This window comes from Megalops cyprinoides, chromosome 24 (genome assembly GCF_013368585.1).
Source record: "Megalops cyprinoides isolate fMegCyp1 chromosome 24, fMegCyp1.pri, whole genome shotgun sequence".
Classification (NCBI taxonomy): domain Eukaryota; kingdom Metazoa; phylum Chordata; class Actinopteri; order Elopiformes; family Megalopidae; genus Megalops; species Megalops cyprinoides.
In genome coordinates this window covers 22806066-22828748 of record NC_050606.1, presented here as the reverse complement: position 1 = coordinate 22828748, position 22683 = coordinate 22806066, and the positions used below count along the sequence as shown (strand labels likewise).

General features: G+C 42.0%; 1 protein-coding gene across 1 annotated transcript in view; it reads left to right on the top strand.

The window, feature by feature from the left end:
• The window catches only part of LOC118771141 (serine/threonine-protein kinase OSR1-like), a 135955-nt gene that overhangs the window by 45916 nt on the left and 67356 nt on the right, over positions 1-22683 (top strand). The window contains exons 3-4 of the mRNA XM_036519032.1: positions 8790-8898; positions 13481-13622. Coding sequence (XP_036374925.1) covers positions 8790-8898; positions 13481-13622 — 251 coding nt within the window. The remainder of the gene's footprint in view (positions 1-8789; positions 8899-13480; positions 13623-22683) is intronic.

Genomic DNA, 22683 nt, shown 5'->3' with positions numbered 1-22683 from the left:
AGTTGTTGCACTCTGGCTTTGTGTTTTGGTTGAACAGGAACAGGATGGCTCTCATTGCCATTCAGGTTGCTGCATGTTGTGTTAGGAGTTTTATGTTACCCCTGTGTTTGTGACCATCATGTGTTTAGTGCTGTATGATGGACCTGCTGCATTGGCAGTGAGTTGTCGATTCCATCCCAGTGGATGTCCTCCTCTGACCCACAATAGACTGTGGAATGAAATGAGGGCTGGAGAACAGCACAACACTGCTTTATAGCTTTAGAGATGTATTATACTATGTGGCTACTCTGCATCTGAATGTAATCAGGCTTAGTAATGTGGTGTATGATAAGGTTGCTCTGCATTTGATTGTGATCAGGCTTAGTAATGTGGTATATGGTAAGGTTGCTGTGCGTTTGAATGTGATCAGGCTTAGTAATATGGTATACTGTGTTTGCTGTGCATTTCAATGTGGTGGGGGGTTTATTGGGTAGGACTGGACTTGTCTTCTTTTGTAAAAATCAGGGCAGTAAAAACAGGGTGCAGGTGAACCCTTCCCACAAACCAACCTCTTCTTTTAGCCTCAAGGAATCCCTCATGCTGATACAAGTGGTGCAAAGGAAATTAGCATGCAATTAGCATAATACATCTCCAGGGAGTCAGGTGAGCGCCAAGAACTAGAACTCCTCATTTCACAAGGTTTTAAAAGTGCTAAAAATAGACACAGAGTTGTGGTAACATGATCTTCTCATGTGCATTTACAGAAACATGCTTTGCATACCATTATTATTGAGTTTATGATTTCTTATGAGTCAGAAATTCCTTTATGCGAGTTCATTTCCTGTTGTGTTTGTCCCACAGCCAAAATCATATACAAATACAGATATGAGCACACAGAGTAAAACAGAAGTAACAGGTTTATTGCCTTATTGAGGTTTTTGCTTTGCCCTTCAGGATGGAAATTTTTCATACGCAGATTACCTACACAAAGAACAATAGTCAAGGCAAATTTATTCCCAGAAGTCTGTGTCATTGGAATAATTCCATTGTAAATCCCAGAACAACTGCTGAGTGGGAATATTAACAACAAGATGTTACACACAAATATTCACTTTCATGTCCATTTAAAGCTCAGAATTAAGCAACTAATTTCAGCCTTTTTATTGCAGGCAAATATAAAAATGAAACAGTGGTGCATGCTGATAGTGCATCAGTTTATTCTGCATATAATGCATTTACAGAAGCTGTTGTTTATGCTGTCACCTGGCTCAAGAGTACAGTGGCAGCTCTCTGTCCAGGGGGTGCGCTTTCACATTTCTGCTCAGAAATCCAGTACGCTTAATAGTATGCCACAGTACTGCTTAATAAAACAGTTAATTTCTTTGTGTCTGCCCGTGCCATTGTTGTGAAGAACTGGATGGGCTAGCTCCTGCTTCTAATAATTTACCTGATTATATGCAAAATTCAGATTGGCAAAGTAACTGAATACCTGTATAGTGAAATTTCAGGTGGTTTTTCCTCTTAACAGCTTCTGAAGGATACCAAAGCACTGTATCATTCTTGAAACCTGGTTTGTGATTCTGCCTGGCATTTTTCAGGGTGTAAGTGATATACTGGTCCTCCTATATATGGAAGGTGCAGGATGTGGAATCCAAACTTTGGGATTGCGCAGCTTGTGTATGTCAGTTGTCAAATTGGTTGAGGTGGGCATAATACTGTACCCTTTGGGCAAACTATAGGTGGGTAGTGTTTAGGGCACAGAGGGGATCCAGAAAGCGAGCTGCACTCCTTACGATTACAAGCCTAGTTGTCGGTGCCTGGAAACCTGCGTTACAGCAAACCGAAGCCAGAGGGAGGGTTTGAAATGATGCAGCATATTTGACATCACCTCAGTTTATGGGGTAGGCTGGGGAGGGGAATAATTAGATATTATCATGAATGGAGGGGTAGTGCAGGATTATACTTACCAGTGAAATTCACCACTTCACCTTTGCTGTGTCAGTATGTCATCTGTCTCAACCTCTCTTTGTCTCGGACCTTTCACAGCAAATTATTGGTTATGAAAGAGGCTGAACTGCCTGAGAGGGCCCTCTCCTTTGTGTTTGGAAACTGGTGCTGCATGCGTTACTTTCTGAATGGCCTTCAAAGCAACAGGGCTCCTCAGAGGAGCTTTGCTCTTTTCAGAGGAATTGGCTAACAGGCTTGTGTCATAGTTTACAGGCATTGTGTCATTCTAACGTGGGATTAAGGCTCAGTGGTGAGTCATTGCAGGTGTTCAATTAGCGTATTGTTTTCTTGTCTTTGGGTGTTATTATTATTGAAATGGCTTGGCATCTGTTTTCGATTTGGACCCGGAACAGTCTTGGCAGTGACACCATTTGCTCTTGGACAGCCTTCTTCACAGTGCCTGGTTTGTTATGAAAGTGAAGAGAATGCAGATTTACCCACAGGCTTATTGCTGATTTTAATACACTGGCCTTGGCCCACTCAACTTAGACAAGCCAAGTGTTAGCCTACATTGATGGTAGAGATCAAAGATAGAAAGCATTACTCTCACTGAGTGTGTTTGGCAAACAATTATTTGTCTGTTTGGTTTTGGAATTTTGACATACAGAACAGTGTTTCATGTCTGATAATGAGATGTGACATTAATGGTTGAAGTTAATGCATGTTCTTGTGACTATATCAGGTTGTTTTTAATGCAGAAGATTGTTTGAAACCATCAGTATGTTGGGTATAAAAGATAGTCATATCCAAGGTGCAAAATACGGGGGGTCTCGGGGGGTCCGAGATCCCTTGATTGACACTTGAGAACCCCCTGAAAGCCTCAACAGCAAAAGTTTGGGGGGTCTCCGGAAAAATCTTAAAAAAATTATTTGTCACTTGCAATTGTCACTAAACATTTCTTTTAACCCTTAAAGTCCGACAGACACAGCCTGCGTCCAAATTCACATCCCTTCTTCTCAGTTGAATTGCTCAGGAAGTATTCATTGCTAACGATGCTAGTTGCTTGTCTATGTGACGAAGTGTTGGTGAGAAAAATAATTTTGAATTTACATCAAATTCAATCATAGTTACAATCTGCATACAGCTCTGCGTCCATCTCCACACCCATTACTCTTGTTCAATTACTCATGAACTCGTCATTGCATAGGTATGGAACACATCACAAGAAAGAGCGGAACCGGAGCTTTGTAATGATGTAAGTCACATATTTGTACATACCGAAGTAATCACGTTATGAAGACAGATCAAACTTCTGCAAAGTAATATCTTTACTAATTTCTTCACCCATTTTCACAGTCCTGCTTCTCGGTTGAATAAGTCACGAAGTCCCTATCACTTCACAACGTACCGCATATCAAAATAAACAGCAGAACTTATCCTTTCTGATGATACGACTCTGTGCCTTGTCTCCAACATAGGGCTGACATTACATCCCAGTTTGTATGAAAAATAAACACAAAATAATGTATACATGGTTTTCATTGCAATGATTCAAATAAAAGAATTGTTCACAAAAAAAAAAAAAAATATATATATATATATATATATATATATATATATATATATATATATATATATATATATATATATATATATATATATATATACATGTAGTTTGCATACACTGTAGTATCATGTATGTCATTTATGCCTGGTAGCTTGGCACTTTACCAATCTCTGTGCAATTTCTCAAAACTCACCTAATACTTGGCCTACCTATTTAGGATTGATTTCAAGGTCCTTCTTCTTATATACAAAGCCCTTAATGGGCTAGGACCAAGCTACACTGCTAACTCCCTTGTCAGATATTTGCCATCAAGAACGCTGCAATCATCTGCTGCTGGTTTATTGAAGGTTTTCAGCAACAGCCAAAAGAAAATTGGGGATGCAGCCTTTGTCAGTTATGCCCCAAAGCTATGGAACACACTACCTATAGATATCAGGGAAGCCAGATCGCTAAATATTTTTAAAAGGAAGCTTAAAAACGTATCTCTTCACATTAGCCTTTAACTAACAATGACTTCCCTGATACAGGCCTGAAATTCTTTTTATGCAATACTGTACTTCTTTTAAAATGCTGTATTTTAATTGACTTTATGCATTCTATGTATTCTATCTTTTAACTTTATTTTTATTTAATTTTATTATGCAGCTATGTATTCTTATAATTCTAATTCTGTAATTCTAATTTCACTTTTTTATCTTTTTGTTATTTGTATTTTTCATCTTACTTCACATTAATTATGGCATTCTATTCCTGTTTCTATGTTTGTTCGATGTGAAACACTCGGTGCATGTAACTTCTTTATTATTCTTTATTTCTTTATTGTAAAGCACTTTGAGCTGCATTTCTTGTATGCAAGGTGCTATATAAATAAAGACTATTATAATTATTATTACCAAGTCTACCTAGAAGTTAGATATATGTCTGGTGATTGTTAGTAAGCTTATTCTGTTTGTCGTGGTTTGACATTTTTATATACTATAGACTTATGTAAATCTATGGTGTTGCCATAGTATTATTTCATATATGCCTTAAGTCTACCTGTAGGAAGTATGCAAAGTCTGGTAGCTTGGCATTTAATACAGATGTATGTAAATCTGTGGTCTTCACTGCTGCAGTACTTTTCATACATGGCCTCACTTTTTTGTTGTATAGTTGTGCAAAGGGGGCACTTGAGGTGTTTTCACCCACATGGTGCTACTCTGTCCCTGTCTGGATGGTGGGGTAATATGGTTTGAAATGGTCAGAGCCTAGTTAGTTGGCTTTTAAAATGAACTAGGTGGGCAGTGTGAAGAGATGTGTTGCTGAGCTCTGGTATTTCTGCATGGCAGCATGGATTTGCTCTTGTGGGATTTACTGGCAGTGCCAAGCCCGAGACAGAACACATCCGCAGGCCATCAGTACACCAGGAGAGGGCATCTTTCCGTGGAGCAGTGCTGGGGGAAATGGAGAGCGAGCTCCTCCTTCACTAGTCTCCAAATCCCAGTAGCAGACTCTTTCTCTGGCAGCTGGCCTCTCTTTTGAAACAAAACATTTTCTGCATCACTTCCTGTATGGGTTCTGTCTCCCACAGTGCTTTTCAGCTCCATCCGTCAGCCCATTTCCCTTGAAGCTTGATATTGATATGAAAGCTATGAAATGATATTATTTGCATGTACTTCATAATACAGTATGCCTCATTTTGATTTCTTAGTTGGCTTTACCACTGCATTATGTTGCACCAACCTCTAGAAGCTCAAGTCTAGACGTGCAGTCTGTAAGCCCTAAGACTTCTATTAATTGGTCTAGAAAGTAGAGCCCGAATGATATATTGGCATGCCGATATTATCGGCCGATATGAGCTTATTGCAGACAAATCGGTATCTGTGTTTATAACGGCTCATAAATGACAATTAAAAAAGAAACGGAGAGACAGAAGGTGGATCCTTCAACCATGTTATGAGTGTTGTCATTGCGTAGTTTGTCCACCAGAGGGCACACTGCAACTCCACTGTTGGCAACACACGTGTTTGGAACGCCACAAATCACAACAATCAGCTGACCCAAGTGGGTTCGATCAGAGTAGCCCACGACGGAGGTCATCTGTGTTCATGGTAAATTGATAATTGTCACGTGAAATACATTACTTAAATAATAATAAATATCCCCCATCACTTCTCCTCTTAGCCTAAATAAGCCTGACAACGTTCATGTCAGCCATGCCTGGTTTTGCTGCAGTAACATGAAAGCTGGTACCGTCAGTCAAACATCAAAATTACGTTTAATGTTACGGTAGTTGAGTGGTGTAGGCTAAGCTGTTGACAAACTTGATTGTAGGTTTATTTATGAAACAGTGTGGCAGTTCTAGCAAGTAAACAAACAATGGTCCTGTCATTTCTCCCGCGTCACTTCTAAAAATTCTCTGGCAACATCGCTTACAGCAGCTTATACGCTGTCCATTGCTAAATTAGGTTCCCCACAAAGCTAGCTAATACCATATTTATCAGTGGAAGACCACTAACGTTAATGAGAGGTTAAACTATAGAGTTTAACTTATTCTGCCTAAATGAGGCAATGGTAAATATATCTGTGATATATATCGCATGTCTGTAGTTACAGTGGGTGTATTGGAAATGATTAACCCTTTTGCGCGTATGGTCACACCAGTGTGATTTTAGCTTTGAGGCAACAGCGATTTTAACGTTAAAAAACATTGCAAATGCTAACTGAAAACTATGAGAAGCTTAATAACGCTAATGAAAACATAATGAACCATGCGCTTCATAGCATAAAAAAATAAGTTACGTGCGAAAGGGGTAAACCAGAGGGGACACGTAAATAAACGTGAGCTGAACAAGTATCTAACATGGCTTGGTAACCAAACAAAGTTGTCTAGCTTGTCTTTCAAACATGTAGTATGAAATCCCAAACTCGCAAGTCCTCGTTGCAGACAGTCATGGAGTGTCAGATGCATTCAACAGCAGCGTTTACTCTAGGTCACTGCATCAGTTTACTGCATAGTTTAAAATGGCATGATATATATATATATATATATATTTTTTAACCTTTTTGTATTTTTATACATTTCACTCATTCATTAAAACCTTAACATATTTTGTTGTACTTTTGTTCAAAGTACTGTTTATGACAGTAAAACAAGTTTATTTTTAAACTGCATTATGTCATGTTATCTTGGTGAAGACTGTTAAATAACTACACATAACAAATGTTAGGGAAAAATTTTTGTTTATGTTATGTATACGTTTCTGGAAAAAAAAAAAAGAATATTGGCCGATATATCATTATCGGATTTTTAAATTCTCAAATATCGAAATCGGTATCGGTCTTAAAAATCCTGTACTGGTCGAGCTCTACTAGAAAGTTTTCTGTGTGAAGTCTCATCTTCCTTTTCTTCTTGTTGAACCCTAACCCTAACCATTCCTCTTCCTGTTAACATTGATGATGAAAAACTAGTCTTTGTCATTGCAGTTTGCTGGTGATGGTAGTTGCTGAACAACTTCAGAGCCAAGAGCCTGTTCCTATTAAGACAGGCAGTCAGTATGCTTCCATTAAATATGGATCCGACCCTGTGAAATTAAACCGTAGCTCTCTTGACAGGGCTTGAGTAGGAAAGGGAAAATTAGAGAAGGCTCCCTTTGTTGAAGCTGGGGGGAGCGAGGGGTTGCGCTCGTGTTTGACAGATTGAGCCAGGCTGCCAGGGTGCCTTCATCGCTCGCATTGTCTCAGTCCATGCAGGCCAGACTCACATTTGGCTCTCCACAGCTCCATAAGGCTCAGCTCCAGAGCGGGAGGGGGGTGCTGGTTGTGCATGCATTTTTTCTAAACATGGGAAGTCCTCGAGATATCGCCCCAAGTTTTTGCTGAATGTTCATGTAATGGTTGTGTGATGCCACCCTGCTCAGTATAGGCTTGCAGCGCATGATATGTGGCAGTGCAGCCTTATTATTATGGACATTTCCCTTTGGGCTGCTGGCATTATCTTCTAATCTGAGTGTGACTGTCAGCATTAAATCATTTCGCATTTGAAATGGAGACAGGGAATGAACCAAGTCATATAGTGAAGCCGGAAATATACACTAAGGCAATCATTTGACAAACAGGCTGTTTATGACATGTGCTTTGTGACATGGCGCGTTATCCTGCTGGAAGTAGCCATGAGAAGATGAGTAGACCGTGGTCATAAAGGGACGCACATGGTCAGCAACAATATTCAGGTAGGCTGTGGCATTTAAACGATGCTCAATTGATATTAAGGTGCCTAATGTGTGCCCACACCATTACACCACCACCTCCATCCTGAACCGTTGACACAAGGCAGGATGGATCCATGGATTCATGTTGTTTACGCCAAATTCTGACCCTACCATCTGCATGTCACAGCAGAAATCGAGATTCGTCAGACCAGGTGATGTTTTTCCAGTCGTCTACCGTCCAGCTTTGGTGAACCTGTGCCCACTGTAGCCTCAGTTTCCTGTTCTTAGCTGACAGGACTGGTACCCAGAGGGGTCTTCTGCTGCTGTAGCCCATCCACCTCAATGTCCAATGTGTTGTATGTTCAGAAATGCTTTTCTGCATAGTACTGTTGTAACATGTGGTTATTTGGGTTACTGTCGCCTTCCTGTCAGCTTGGACCAGTCTGGCCATTCTCCTCTGATCTCTATCATTAACAAGGCATTTTTGCCCACAGAGCTGCCACTCGTTGGATGTTTTTTGTTTTTTGCACCATTCTCTATACACTCTAGAGACGTTTGTGCGTGAAAATCCCAGGAGATCAGCAGTTTCTGAGATACTCAAACCACCCTGTCTGGCCCCAACTGTCATCCCATGGTCAAAGTCACTTAAATCTTAAAGATTTCCCACCAATTCTGATGTTTGGTCTGAACAGCACCTGAACCTCTTGACTATGTCTTTGTGATTTTATGCATTGAGTTGCTGCCAGATGATTGGCTGATTACATATTTGCATCAATGAGCAGGTGTACAGGTGTACCTACTAAAGTGGTCACTGAGTGTGTATATATACATACAATACATGAAAAGGAAGGAATAGGAAAGATAGAGAAAAAAGGAACGAACATCAAATTAACAATGGCTAGAGATCTGAACAAATGAACTTATTATTATGATAAAACTGGTTACAGATAGTTAATCCCTTTCTCTAGTTCTCTCTCTCTCTCTCTCTCTCTCTCTCCCTCTCCCCCCCTCTCTCTCTCTCACATGCTTAATCCGCATGACTGTTTCAATGATAACAACATTGCCCAAGCAGTCATCCTCACAGCCTTATGATCTTGCTCTTGCAGAAGGAGATCCAGGCCATGAGCCAGTGCCACCACCCCAACATTGTGTCCTACTACACCTCCTTCGTAGTGAAAGATGAGCTGTGGCTGGTGATGAAGCTGCTCAGCGGTGGTAAGTTCCCACCTCCTTCCTCCCTCAGGCCTTTTTTTGGAACTTGAGTGCACTTGCATCTCATTCCACATTCCAGCTCTCCCCCCACTCTGTCCAAGACTGGGGGGGGGGGGGGGGGCTCTGCTCTCAGATTTATGTCAAGTGGAGGCCTTTCTAAAACCAGGTCTGTCCTTATGGCAGGGTCTTAGCTCCTTCCTTACTCTTCCATAGGAGAAAGGCCTACTGTAAGTGGCCAGGGCCTCAGGCTGAACCCTGTGCTGAATAAACCCACTCTGGAGCCTGCCGAAGGCAGCAGGACCGTGGCCCTTGGACGGCAGATTGCCAGGCCTGCGACTGCAGGCCGTCGCGAGAGCGAGGTCACGGGCGCCACGGCTTCTTTTCTCTGCATTTCAAACAGGAAGAAAAGAGAAAGGAGGTTCCCGTTCCTTTGCAGTCAGTGGGGCTTTCCACACCACCACATGCCTAGCTCTGCTGCAGAACAGTGTGGCAGTTCTGTTTCTGTAACATCACCTGCCTGTTTCTGAGGTAGGTGTTCTTCAGCACTCACTGACCGACTCTCTCGTGCTGAAGTAGCTAGCTGCTGTGCTCCTCTGTCTTGGGCACAAGGATTGCACTGAGCACATCTTTTGGATTTTTGGTTTGGGGGCCACATGAGGAGGAGGATTGATCAAGACCCCCTGAACTCATATTACTGCAGCATGCACTGACAGGCAGGCAGGGGAGAGAGATGCAGGGAAGAGGGGTTTGATTCAGACTCTGCTTCATATCACACCACGTGCTAAACACAGATTAATCCCTGGAGACACATGTGTGCTCTGTCTCCCTAGTATGATCTCAAGGCTGGGACTCAGAATGGGGAATTGGGGCTGGTGGGAAGACTGGTTCTCATTGATGAAAAGTAGAGGATTAAAAATAGTTTTTTAAATGTAATCAGTTCCAGCAGTATAAATGAAACATAGGTCCATACTGCAGATAATGTCCCTCTCTGAATTTCTTGCGTGGTTGGATGATTAACCCTGTTATGTTGACTGACTTCCTCCATGTCTGCGCCACTCACTGAACCTCTGGTCATGATTGATTGTGCTCCAGCATGAAAAGTGTCACTAAGCTCTCCAGCCTTCTCAGATCTGCTGAAGTGGTCCTACACACCAGTTTCTCCAGACTCAAGAACACATAAACAGTCTGGAGCTGTGGGCATAAATCTCTCTCATGTGTAAGCCTCTGGGAATCCAGTCTCTCCCCAGCCCTACATGTGGGTATGGGGTCATTTTGTGACACTGTAAAAAAGGTTATGGACATGAAAACACAAACCCATACACATAGGTATAGGCATAGGTATCCACACAGAGAAATAGGACTGTCATACAGCTCATCGCTATGCTAATCCTGACAGCGGTGTTTTTATACGCTAATGAGTATGGCTGTCGCAGTCTAGCCCCAGGCTGGAACATCCTGGATCTGTCTAGATTTCCATGGATAGGATCTGTAACGCTTTGCTGTGCTAGCATAGCACTAGCCGAACCGAGCCTTGTGGTAATGCATTCGATGACACACTTGCTGCGGTGTCTGAGGCCATCAGTGAGAACCAGAGAACTAAATCCACCAGTTCCACCAAAGCGCCACACAGCACATGGAAAGATTACGAATAACAAAGCTATTCCTAATTCCTTAGTGAATAGCAGTGGGACCTTTCCTGCTCAGTCTCTTGGGAGCTTCAATACCACATCTTTGGAACACAAACAGAGACCTGTTTGCATCTAATGAGCATTGAGCCCAAATTCTTTCTTTTTGCACAAACAATGTCTGGATCCCCTTAGAACATCCTTTGCTTTTTCTATAGTCTTTTTTCTTCTGTACAGATGGAGGCAAATCCAGGTCTGTGAAAAGCCCCTTGTCAATTTCTGTGGCTCTCATCTCTCCAGTGGGCTCTTGGATTGATATTAATCACGCAGTGGAGGAAACCCGGTAATTGCTTCCTGCCTGCCATCCTCTCCATCTTTTGATTTGAAAACTTTCCCAGCATTCATTTGTGCATTTGCTACCTCACACGTTCTTTTAAACTCCTCCTAGCAGTCTTTAAAGGGGGTGGGCTCAGAACATTGATGCTGAAATGAGGCTGGAGTGGCAGGTCTCCATGCAGGTTGGGTTAGTGTACTGGAGTCTAATGGGTACACTACCATCCAATGCCTGTTTGTTAGCTTTCACTGTGTTTCAGAGATGCATGTGCATCATTGCTGTACTTCTCACCACTTCACTGTAATCTTGGTTTAGCGTCTGTTTTCTGAGGCTAATCGCCAGCCATCTTCAGAAGGCTGTGTTTTAAGCACAGTGGAGTATTCATTCTGCGTCTGATTGATTCCTTCCCAGAGATGCGTTCACCATTGTTTTGCATTGAATAGTCATTATTTGAAGGATGCCAGGTCCTGTGGTCCAGCCTAACGAGGGTCCCTGCACCATCAGGTGACCTTGGGAGATCAGCCAGGTTCCAAATTGGTTTGGCTTTACCTTTTTCTGCTCTCTCTTGCTCTCAGGCTCCCTCCAGTTCTGTCTCTTATGGTCTTGTGTGTTTTTAATGTCTGCCCTGTCACTTTGAATCCTCCTGGCATTTCCGTCTGGAGCCCAGTTACCTCCCTTGCTGTTGGCTGAGCATTGTGTTTATCTGCTTCAGAGCTGTGCGCCGATGCTCAGTCTGGTCTTACCTGAGCTGGCCTCTGCATTTTTGCATTTTGAGATTTCCACTCCTCACTGTGTTACAGCGGGAAATTTTAGGTGTGATGCCCTTATTGTTGTTATCACACTGTTGTAATGTTTAGTTAACATTACATTACATTAACGTAAGCAATGTTTCCAACATTGTGCGTTAGTTTAGCTGTAGTGTGAGGAAGTGGTTCTAAGCAATTTGGCCTGTTCTCACATGACCATACTGTGGAGACGCTGCTATGAGGACATGCCTGAACAAAGCCTGCTCACACACACGCCCAAACTGTTACCATTCCTTTGGGCTCTGAGAGCAGAGATGCGGCTCTGATGGGGTGTGTATGTGGGTGTGGGTGTGTGCATGTGTGTGGAGGGCTAGTTTGTCAGAGGCCATGTCCAGGTCTTTGGTACACGGCTGAGTGGAAGGGAGCCCCAGGACTGTATGAAAGAGCTGTGTTAGGGAGCCGCTGAAGGAGAACGTCCCTGAGTGCTGGTGATGGGTATCGCGTATCCTTGTGCTGGCTCTGTGCCCTTAGGCTGGACAAATGTGTGCGTGTGTGTCTGTGTCTGTATGCATGCATTGTATCTATTTGCATGTACAACTGTACGTATGTTCATACCTGTGTGTGTGTCTGTGTGCATAGCTGTGTGTCTGTGAGTATGGACCATGCAACATGAAAGCCTCTTAAGTGATGGGTGCTTTGATGTGTGAGCTGAAGATGCTCCACCCCTGGCTCTGCACCGTGGAGCTCTCTCCTCACTGTGTGATTCGATTACAGGAGAGCATCCCACTCCCCATCCTGGATGCTGGAGATTACAGAAAGGCTCTGAGTCTGTCTTCATATCCCGTCACAGATAGGGTGCAGATGTTTCTGTCAAGCTGACAACTATCAGATATCTCAAACAAAATGAACGTGCATAGGTGCCAATGGACTCTAAACATTTCATCCCAGGCACCTACTCAGTTGCTACAGTTGAAGAATACTGAAGAAAACAGAGTGTGAGTTTGAGTTTAGAAAAACAAAATCATTCCTACGAAAATGTTTTTAATAAATTGGTTTATAGTGAAGATTAAGCTTTCTCAGTCACAAACTGAAAATGGGGATATTTTTATCTTGAGCTGTCATAACGTAATATTTTCTTTTCAATATTTCATCATTTGATAATTTTGACATCAGTTTCTTCTTGAACATGCAGTCCTTAACGTATGTCAGTGGTCTATGGTCTATGGTCTGAAATGCTTTTAAGGCTGTGTAATGAGACTACGTTATGAAAATGTCAATGAAAAAATAAATTGGGGGAGAAAATTCCTGCATTAAGTATTACAAAATATAATGTTGTGTTCAATGTGAATTGATAAGTCTGTAGGTAGTTTGAGAAAAGCCCTGGTAATTACATGATCTCTCCATAACTTCACACGCTGCATTTTACTGGCATAATTTGTTCCCAGGTTGTTACCACATTTTCTGTTAATGATCATTATTTTCTTTTGTTTTATAACCACAGCATTATTGATTGCCCTTTTCTCTGTATTCTGGGAACTGTGGAGCTGTTGAACCAATAAAGGCACCGCTCGCCGTCTCTCATTATCATATTTTGGCATGACTATGTAAGAAGGTGTGGGAAAATGCATTGTCAACTATGCATTATTCCCAAAAAAAAAAAGGTTAACGCAGGACGTTTGAGTGAAAGCCAGTGAAATTTCGAGATGTACTTCATTATGGACCAGGATGCCGACACCTGGAATGTTAGGGGCGTGGATTCGCCTTTAAATCACAGCAAAATCTACAGTTTAGTGAAGGTGAAAAACCATCTGAGGCAGTGAAATATAAGGCTACATTGAAATGTTTTGTCAACCACGTGTCTCTGCTCTCATTTCTCCCAGGCTCCGTGCTGGACGTCATTAAGTACATTATATCCCGGGGGGAGCACAAGACTGGCGTGCTTGACGAGGCCAGCATCGCCACCATACTGAAGGAGGTGCTGGAGGGCCTGGAGTACCTGCATAAGAACGGCCAAATCCACAGGTGAGCCCCAAGCTCCACCCGCTGGCAGCGTGGATTCATAATGTCATTCATTTTGTCTTACATCATGTATGTAAATACATGCATGTAATCAAAGTTCATCAAGCAGCACATTTCTGCTGCAGTTCACACTGTATTAAAGGGCCCCTGGGGGATTTCTTTGAAAAGAAATACAGCTGCACCTCACTGCTGTTTCTTAGAATTGTTATATAAACTTCCCTCAAGTAGTTATTAGAATAGGTGAAAGTGTTTCTTTGGATGGCCCAATTACTAAATAGTGTCATAAAGGCTGTACTTTTCATGCTTGTCTGGAAAAGGTGAATCCAAAAAACACATTGAATTATTCCAGGCTGTCATTTTCTCACTTATGAAATTGTTTCAGGGTGTCATTTTCTTACACTGAATAAATTGTTCCAGGGAACAGCGAATATTAATCTTAATATTAGTGGTAACCACATGGTGATATTCAGACGGTTATTGGTATGCTTTTAAAGTCTTCCACATGTTGGATTTTCTTATAATTTTAAAAGTAAACAAACCGGACCAAAAGCGCGCTTGGAGAAAAGCTTTATTTGGTGGAGATGGAATCCGGCAGCATTTCTGTCTGTGAAGCTTTAACTCAGAGAACTGTTACCATGGTTGGCCTTTTATACCATGAAACAAGTGGCAACAGACAATAGGTTTACACTGTTGCAACATCAACCTAGGCTCGCAGTGCAAATGAGAATCTTTTGATGCTAAAGGCTCCTTTGGCTGGTGGTGGTTGCTAATTGCTCACTCCCAGTTGTATTCTACAATTGATGGCTGTTGCCTGCTTTAATCAATTGCTCTCGGCTCCAACTGTAACGTGGCGCCAGAGGTGTGGAGCTTTCTTTGTAACTATGATAATAAGGCCGTCAGGTTCAACAGTTCTCTTATTCTGAACCATGTCTGGTCAGAAGTTACTATAATCTTACACACATAAGCACCAGCCTGGCACATTGTGAAGTTTGGTGGGCATATAATGGTAACCGCTGTGGTGTATGTTAAACATCTCAAAGACACTAATGAAAACACTAATGAAAATCTATTATGGTCGAGGACATGCTGAAGGCACAGCTACTCGGACTCTGTGCTCTGTGCTGTGAATGTCAAACGATGTAAGGACACACCATGTCTACAGTAAAAACACTCATCCAAACTGTTATTACGTCAGTGCCCTTACTTGCAAAATATGTGAGCATGTATAATTATCAGGTCTGTTGTCATAGATTATTTAATGGACAAAAGCTTTGAACTTTGGCTTTTTTAATTAATTGGAGTGCTCTGTTTTTGTAATACTTTACGCAAGAGATCGGAGCCTGGGTGGGAGCCAGAAGGTACTTACTTTCTTGCTGGTGCCTTAATTACCCACATTGCCTTTCTCAAACTTCCAGTCACCCTCTCTCTCCTGCAGCCCTGCAGGTAAAGTCTGAACGTGGACATTCTTAGGGGCCCTGTTCTGTCTTATGTAAGGCTGTGAAACCAGGCAGGTGAGGCGGCTGTCTTATCTGAAAATGCAGCATTCTGCAGATGCCTAAACTCAGTGCTCCCTACTTGTAGCAAACACAGTCACTCACATATTTTTAAAGTAACCTGAATCAGATATCAGAGATGCTCACAAGTCATTTTTTGCACGTCCAAGTCAAGTCTGAAGTCTTTGGTCACAAGTCCAAGTCAAGTCTCAAGTGTCTTATGGTTGCAATGAGCATTCTATCATCTGCTGCATACTATCTGGTCTGCTTAGAACACTGCATTGCTAAATCTAAGGAATTAACAGCATGTACTGCATTATCATCGCTCCTTTATCTATTAGCATGCAGGATCAGCATTGATTAATTGTTTGGTATATGATCACTTTAAACAGGTTATTGAAATGCAATATGAAAAAAAAACACACAATGAAAGCTTTCCTTTAAAGTTAATAACTATTTTGCAACATTTTTGTTCTGCACACACAGGATACATGCCGTTGTTTGTCTGTATTGAGCATCAATTATCAAAGAGCATCAATTATCAGTAATGTACTTATTGGCTGGATAGCACAACCTTCTCATGCTTAACATTTTTCAGTGTTTAAATTTCTTGTGTGAAGGCATTATATCCAAAGGTTATCACAAATGGCACAGCAGCTGCAGGTGTGCTCGCCATGGTCACGATGTTGTTGCTGCAGCTTACAGTCATCTGTGGCTGCGCGAATGCATAAAGTTACGCATGATAATAAGGGAGGGAATGACATTCAGCTCGTCAGACATTTCCTTAAACCTTTCTCGCGTACGGTCACACCGGTGTGATCAGCTGTTTAGCGTGTATGCTAACACCAGTGCGATTAGAATCTTGAGTCCGAGTTGAGTCTCAAGTCTTTTGAGGACAAGTCTCAAGTCAAGTCTCAAGTCACTGCGTGTGTGACTTTAAGTGCGACTCAAGTCAAAGTCGCAAACTTGAGTCCCCATCTCTGTCAGATATTTCGCTCACATATTTCAAAGTAACCTGAATCAGTTACTAACCAAAGTAACCTGAATCAGTGACATTGGTTCCTTACAAAATGGAATGAACCTGGTTTGATGAAAAAGACACAGTACTGTAAAGCTTTTGAGAAATTAGTTTTTCCCTGGCTTAATTTTTTAATTGCTATTGATCTGTGGGAGTTTATCATAGGTAGTCAGAGCTGTAACCTCTATAACAGGCTGTCTGAGGTGGGGATCGCTGAGTTATCCTAGAGGGTTCAAGGCAAGGTTGAGTAAAATAGCAGAACAGGAGGGGTTCCCAAGTGGCTCAGTTGGTAAAAGAGTGTAGAGACTGATCGCTACGGCCCGGGTTCAAACCCGACCGTGTCACTAGCTGACAGTGACCGGGAGCTCACAGGCAGAACACATTGGCTTCATTCCGCTGGGGACAGGGGTGCGTATGTCGGCAGGGGCTTAGGTCCCATTAGCAACAGCGACTCCTGCTAGTCGATCGGGTGCCTGTGGTCCACGTGCCAAAGCTGCATACGAAATGTCTTCCTCCGACTCATCTCTGTGCTAGCTTAGCTTGTGGACCGCAGTGTGAAAAGAAGCAGCGGCTGACATCACATGTCTTGGAGAAGGGCATGTGCTTGTCCACGCTCTCCCAGATTGACAGTGGGGGTTGTGTAATGGGACCGAACAAAACCGAAAAAAAAAATAGCAGAACATTAACAGCTACTTGTAACAAACCATTACCATGTGAGAACAATGTTATTGAAATGATACAGAATATAATAGATGGAACTGTGCTGAGATTCAGTTTGCAGTCTCATTCAAAATGATTATTTTATGAAGCTTTTGATACGGAGATAGCCTAATATTTTAGCTAAGCTGTGTTGCTGTCTCCAGTAGGGGTCGACCTACTTTGATTATCTGGTCGTTAGAAAATCGGGGCCGATATTTGCAAATTTTCGATTATCAGTCATAGGTATATTTTTTATCTAAATTCTTGATATAAAAAAAAACTTTTAAAAGCAATGTGTGTACTATCCTGACACATCTCCTCTGTCAGAAAAACTGCTGTTGGTACGCTTAACATTCCACAAAATTCCCTCATTGGCTGAGACAGACGACGTTATCTGACCTTGAAAATCAAACGTTTTCTCAGACCTGCTGCTGGAAACAAGGATGGAAGTTAGTATCCAGTAAAAGGGTCATTGTGCTCAAAACATGCCGTTAACCAGGGACGTTTCTAGCTATTGAAAAGATCTGGGGCTAAGTCAAGTTTGCCTGGGGCTTGTCTTTTTTTCCTGAAGGGAGATCGGCATCAGTAGGTTGGGGAGGTTATATCTACCTTTATAATACACACATATATATATATATATGTATGTTCTGCTCTGCTCTGTTACCCAGTCTGTCTGTTATTTTGCTGTAAACAGTATAAGTAGTCTGCAGTTAAGATAAAAAACAAGCTTGGAATATAAAAGAAATAAGGACTTGTAATAAGGACTTGTAATAAGGATAAGGTGCACTTATGCTATAAGTTGCGACAGTTTGACGGTGCACATTTAACAAATAGTAGTATTAGTAAATAGTAAATATTTATTCTTTCAAAGGAAACTTTCAAAGAAAATTACCTTAAAGCACAGCCCTTCTGAATTACAGCCGTCATTTAAGCAAAGGTTCACGAAATTAAAGTTTAGCTCGCTTAGTGCGGTTGCACTCTATGTCGGGACGTCATGGCAAAGCTGAAAATACCCATTTGCCGCTTTGATGCTTCTTCATTTGGCCTCATCATCATCATGGAAGCAGAGTTATTAAAATAAAAATTTGCAGCACACAGTTTGCACGTCACAGTATTTTTGCTAACTTTATCACAGTCCTTCCACACGGTACCCTACTTTTGTATGAGCTGTCCATTTTTCACGTAAATGACTTATGAGCAAAAGGGCTCCTAAAATCTCCCCACAGCTTCAGAAAAAGCGTGGACGCACAGGCTAGTTTTAAGGTGTGATATTTCGTACATTATGATGAAAATACAGCCGAAATGATGTATCAGTTTGCTTTATTTCTTATGCAATGATTGCCATCGTTCCTTCGATAATTGAATGCTTTTGAAATAGCGATAGGCATCTGCTGTGTAGCCAGAATAAGATAACCATAGAGAAATTTACCCACAACATCAATATTAGCTCCTTTTTAGTAGGCCCTGTCTCTCTCTCGTACACCGTCTCATTTGAACCTGTACACACACTGCAGCTCTGTGACCCTCACAGATAATCTATAATGCCAAATGTGGTCAATTTAGTTATTGCAATTTTCAGTTTATTTTTATCTTTGAGAAAGAATTTTCATTTATTTAACATTATGCCTGAAAACATATGACTAAGTAAAGAGGGTTTGTAATTAAGTCCATGTTGTCACAGCTTATTTCTCTTCACACCGGAAAAAAAAACATGTTAAAAGTATTTTAATATTGGCCTGAAATATCGGTTATCGTCCTCTTTTTGTCACAGATAATCATTATCGTGTCAGCCTTGAAGAAACCATATCGGCCGACCCCAAGTCTTCAGTGTGGAAGTACCAGAGATGTAGGCTGTTTTCGTGTTGGTAACTTGGCTGTTGTAGCTTTGGGGGCCAACTAGCAGCAGCTATTAGTTTCAGTTATTAACTATTCAAAATAGTTTTCAGGAGTTAGTTTCATGTTGCCTGTGTTTATGCTGGCAGCTGGTAAAATTAAATTATTATTTTTCAAATTTTTAAAGAGCTCTGCCTGATTAACTTTACATAACACCCCATTTAGAAAATGGCTTACAGTGATTCATTGCTTGGTAAAACAAGTAAATTAGAAATATGTTTCATTTCCTGAGCAGTTTCAGATGCTTGAAGGATGTTGGCTGAATGACTGAAGTGCCATTGTTTCGGGCACAAAATGTGTTCATTTGCAAAGTTTGCAAAAAATATATATGTTTTCCATGAGGGGTAGGGTGTAGGTCACAGCATAACTTGGACAAATGGGTGAGAGGGCGTGAATGAAAACATCAGGGCTCACTTTCAGAAAAGCTGGAGGGCTGCTGCTCTATCATCCATCCCCAAAGGAAGTGTGAGACTGTGTAAGGCATCAGAAGCCATGGTGTGTCACGAATGTAGAGCGTGTCATCAGAAAGCCCCAAGAGAGGTGCGCAGTGGAGAGTGTTCATCTCAGGGGGCAAGTCCAATGACCACATATATGGAGAGTGTGCTAGGGGAGAATACCAATTGGAGAGGTGCGCCACGTCCTGAAGTCAAGTGTTAACATGGGGGCTTACGTGTCTGTTGGGAGACCTCAGAGCCTCATCAAAGCTGAGAGTCAGATTGGTGCTCACACATGCTGTGTCCTTTGTTGACCTTGTTATAAGAGAAGTAATAACAGCAGGTTGGGGTATAGAAATTGGCCTTGGACAGGTGATTTATAGTCCCATAAATGGTAGCACCACGGTCCTGCTGACACAAAGGCTGGAAGACTCTGGCTTTAACAAGTGGCCAATCAGGAGGCAGTGGTCGAATCATTCATGGCCTTGGAAAGCCATGTCCACATACACCTATGATGTCACATGGCTAATAGCAGTGCAAGAGATTTATTCATGGTGAGCCTGTGCATGAGCATGTGCTATGTTCCCTGAATATATCTGAAAAGATTTCAGATATTGCCACTTTCATGCATATAATTGGCTTAGTTTGTGCACATAATGTGAAACGATAGAGCATATTCTGAATCACGAGGAATGCTTACACAAGAGTCAGTAACTTAGGGGTAGATGAATGATCATGATACGAGTGTGATGCCTTAACAGAACAGAGTCTGTGGCTCGTGTGTGAGGAGCTGGTGTGGCAGCTTATGCTGAGAAACTGCTCTCCTCCTCACGTCTTTCCCTCGGTCTCGCTCCACAGGACGGGAACTGAAGCCTCGAGTTTCTTGTTTCAAACTGAGTCCAGCTCCATCTCCCTCTTTGCCCTCTGCTTCCATTCCTTTCCTTATTTGCGGCCCCTGCTTTACCAGGGTGAGGGTCTGGGGGAGGGGAAGCCATCAATAATGCAAGCCTTCTTCAGCCTGGTGAAGCGCTCCCAGGGAAAACGCTTTGAGCTGGAACGATGCAGTGATCCTGACTCCTAACCGAGGAGACTGCTTGGTGTGGCGTGCCAGGGGGAAAGAGCTCTTGATACTTGAGCGGACCAAAGCACAGTTCTATGAACGAAAGATTGATAATTGGCCATTTGAAGAGCTCATTCATCTTTGTGGGAAGCTAGAGCCTACATCGCTTCTGCTGATGTTTTTGAGTGTTGTAGATTGATAATCTACAAACACTGTAGCTACCTCTGTGCCGTTATACAAACAGTGTGACCTCCGCTTCAGTGTTACGCAGAGAAACACTGTGACTGCCTCTACACTGTTACGCAGAGAAACACTGACTGCCTCTACACCATTATGCAGAGAAACACTGTGACCACCTTTACACCGTTGCACAGAGAAACACTGTGACTGTCTCTGCACTGTTACTCAGAGAGACACTGTGACTGCCTGTACACTGTCATAACAAGACTTAACCAGCGTCTATGGTGCTGAGAGCAGGTGTAAATGAGCTCTGCTCTGTGGTACCCGGAGGAGAATACTTAGACTTTAGTGTTTAAATGCAGCCCTCAAAATGTGGCAAACTGCAGATGGAAGGTCTACCCATCACTTTCAGGGATGGGTTGCCATTGGTGACACATTCACACGATGGATCTTTAGAGAGATTATACACCTTAATCAGAAAACAAACCCTGCATCTCCTGTGCTTCTCCGTGAGGTCAGTTCTCTGGTGACAGCCTCTTTATCCGTGTCATACACTGAAACAAGTGAACAGAATAAAACTACTACCAGCAGCACCAGAGTGTTCGTACTGTAACCCAAGGTCAGAGAGAATCGCATGCTAAAGAAACACTTTGCTCTCCAAGGTGCCAAATGAGAAAACCCTCACAGTGATCCAGGGTTTAAATTTTTCTCACCTCTCTCATCGCAATTTTCATCACTCATCACATTACATCCATATGTGCTCTGTCAAATATGTGTTCCTCATCCTCACTGAAAGAGAAGGCTGTTGTGTTCTTCTCAAAGTCACCATTAAGGTCACTGTCAGTACTGCTCATCTTTATGTCATATTTTATCAAATCATGCTGGTAAAAAAATGAACAAGAAATGAAGTGATTTAACCAATAGGAGAATCATTCACGGTCACCTCTTTATTAAGAGAATATCTTTAATATCCTGTTTTCTTTTAGTGTCCACTAATTTTTTTTTAACTGAATCAAAAAATGTCAAGCAGACCCAGGCACCTCTGTTGTAGTTGTGAAACAAAACCTGTAAAAAAAAAAGCTTGTGTCAGTTATAAAGTAGGAATACAAGAGACCACTGAATGTGTTATTTTTAAAAAGCCTTTCCCCATTAATACAACCCTTATTGGAATTCCCAAATGTGGAGGATAGGTGCAGTGACTGGCATGGGGGCTGAGAGCAGTGAGATTGGGAAGCCCTGGACCACCATGTGTAGATCAGGGCTCATTTGAATTTGCATGCTATAGTGGTAAGGAGCAGGGCCCAAAACCAAAGGTTGCTGGTTTGATTCCTCACTGGGGCACTGCTGCTGTACTGTTGGGCAAAATACTTAATCTAGCATTGCCTCAGTAAATATCCAGCTGTATGAACGGGTAGTATGTAACCTATGTAAGTCGCTCTGGATTGCTAAATGACAGTAATGTCATGTAATGTAATATGAACAAGAAAAGACTTATTACTATGCATCAAAACCTACATGCAACTCCAGTATAATTTTATTCAGTTGGCCCAGGACACTTGTGCCATGAGTAAATATAAGCCCCCATTTTTCATTGGTTAATATGAATTGTATTACTCTTAGGCTCTTACTCTTAGTTAGGCTTCTTTTTGGAGTTTGTGGAAAGAAAGTTTTTTTTGTTTTCCCTCCTTTGTTTTCCCAGCCTTTTTGAGGAATGAAGCAGGTCTCACCCCTCCTTTCTTAGGAGTGAACTGACTCTCACCCAGCCTCGCTGAGGAGTGAACTGAATCTCGCCCAGCCTTGCTGAGGAGTGAGCCGAATCTCACCCATCCTTTTAGGACAGTGAACCAAATCTCACGCGCACTCTCTGAGGAATGAATCGAATCTCACCCAGTTTTTCTCGGGGGCGGCCTGTGCACTCCTGCAGTCTGCATGATGTTAATAAGGTTCTCTTGGTCAGGGTGGCATCTAATGATAGTAGGGTTGGGAACCGAAACTCAGTTCCAAATTAGAACTGAATCCAAAATTCCAAGTACCGGGTACCTGTAAAAAAAATTGAATTTAGGTTCTGCTTATTGGTTCCTAAACACGATAACCCTTTATTATTGCAAACAAATGCTACATATCTGCAAGAACTTGTCTACGTGACTACGTCACGCATCAACGCAACAGTGTGTCCATTTGTTTAGCTCTTTCGCATGTACAGTCACACTGCTGTGATTAGCCGTTTAGCATGTATGTTAAAATTGCTGCGATTAGAACACTAGATTGGAAAAATTCTAGCTTTTTC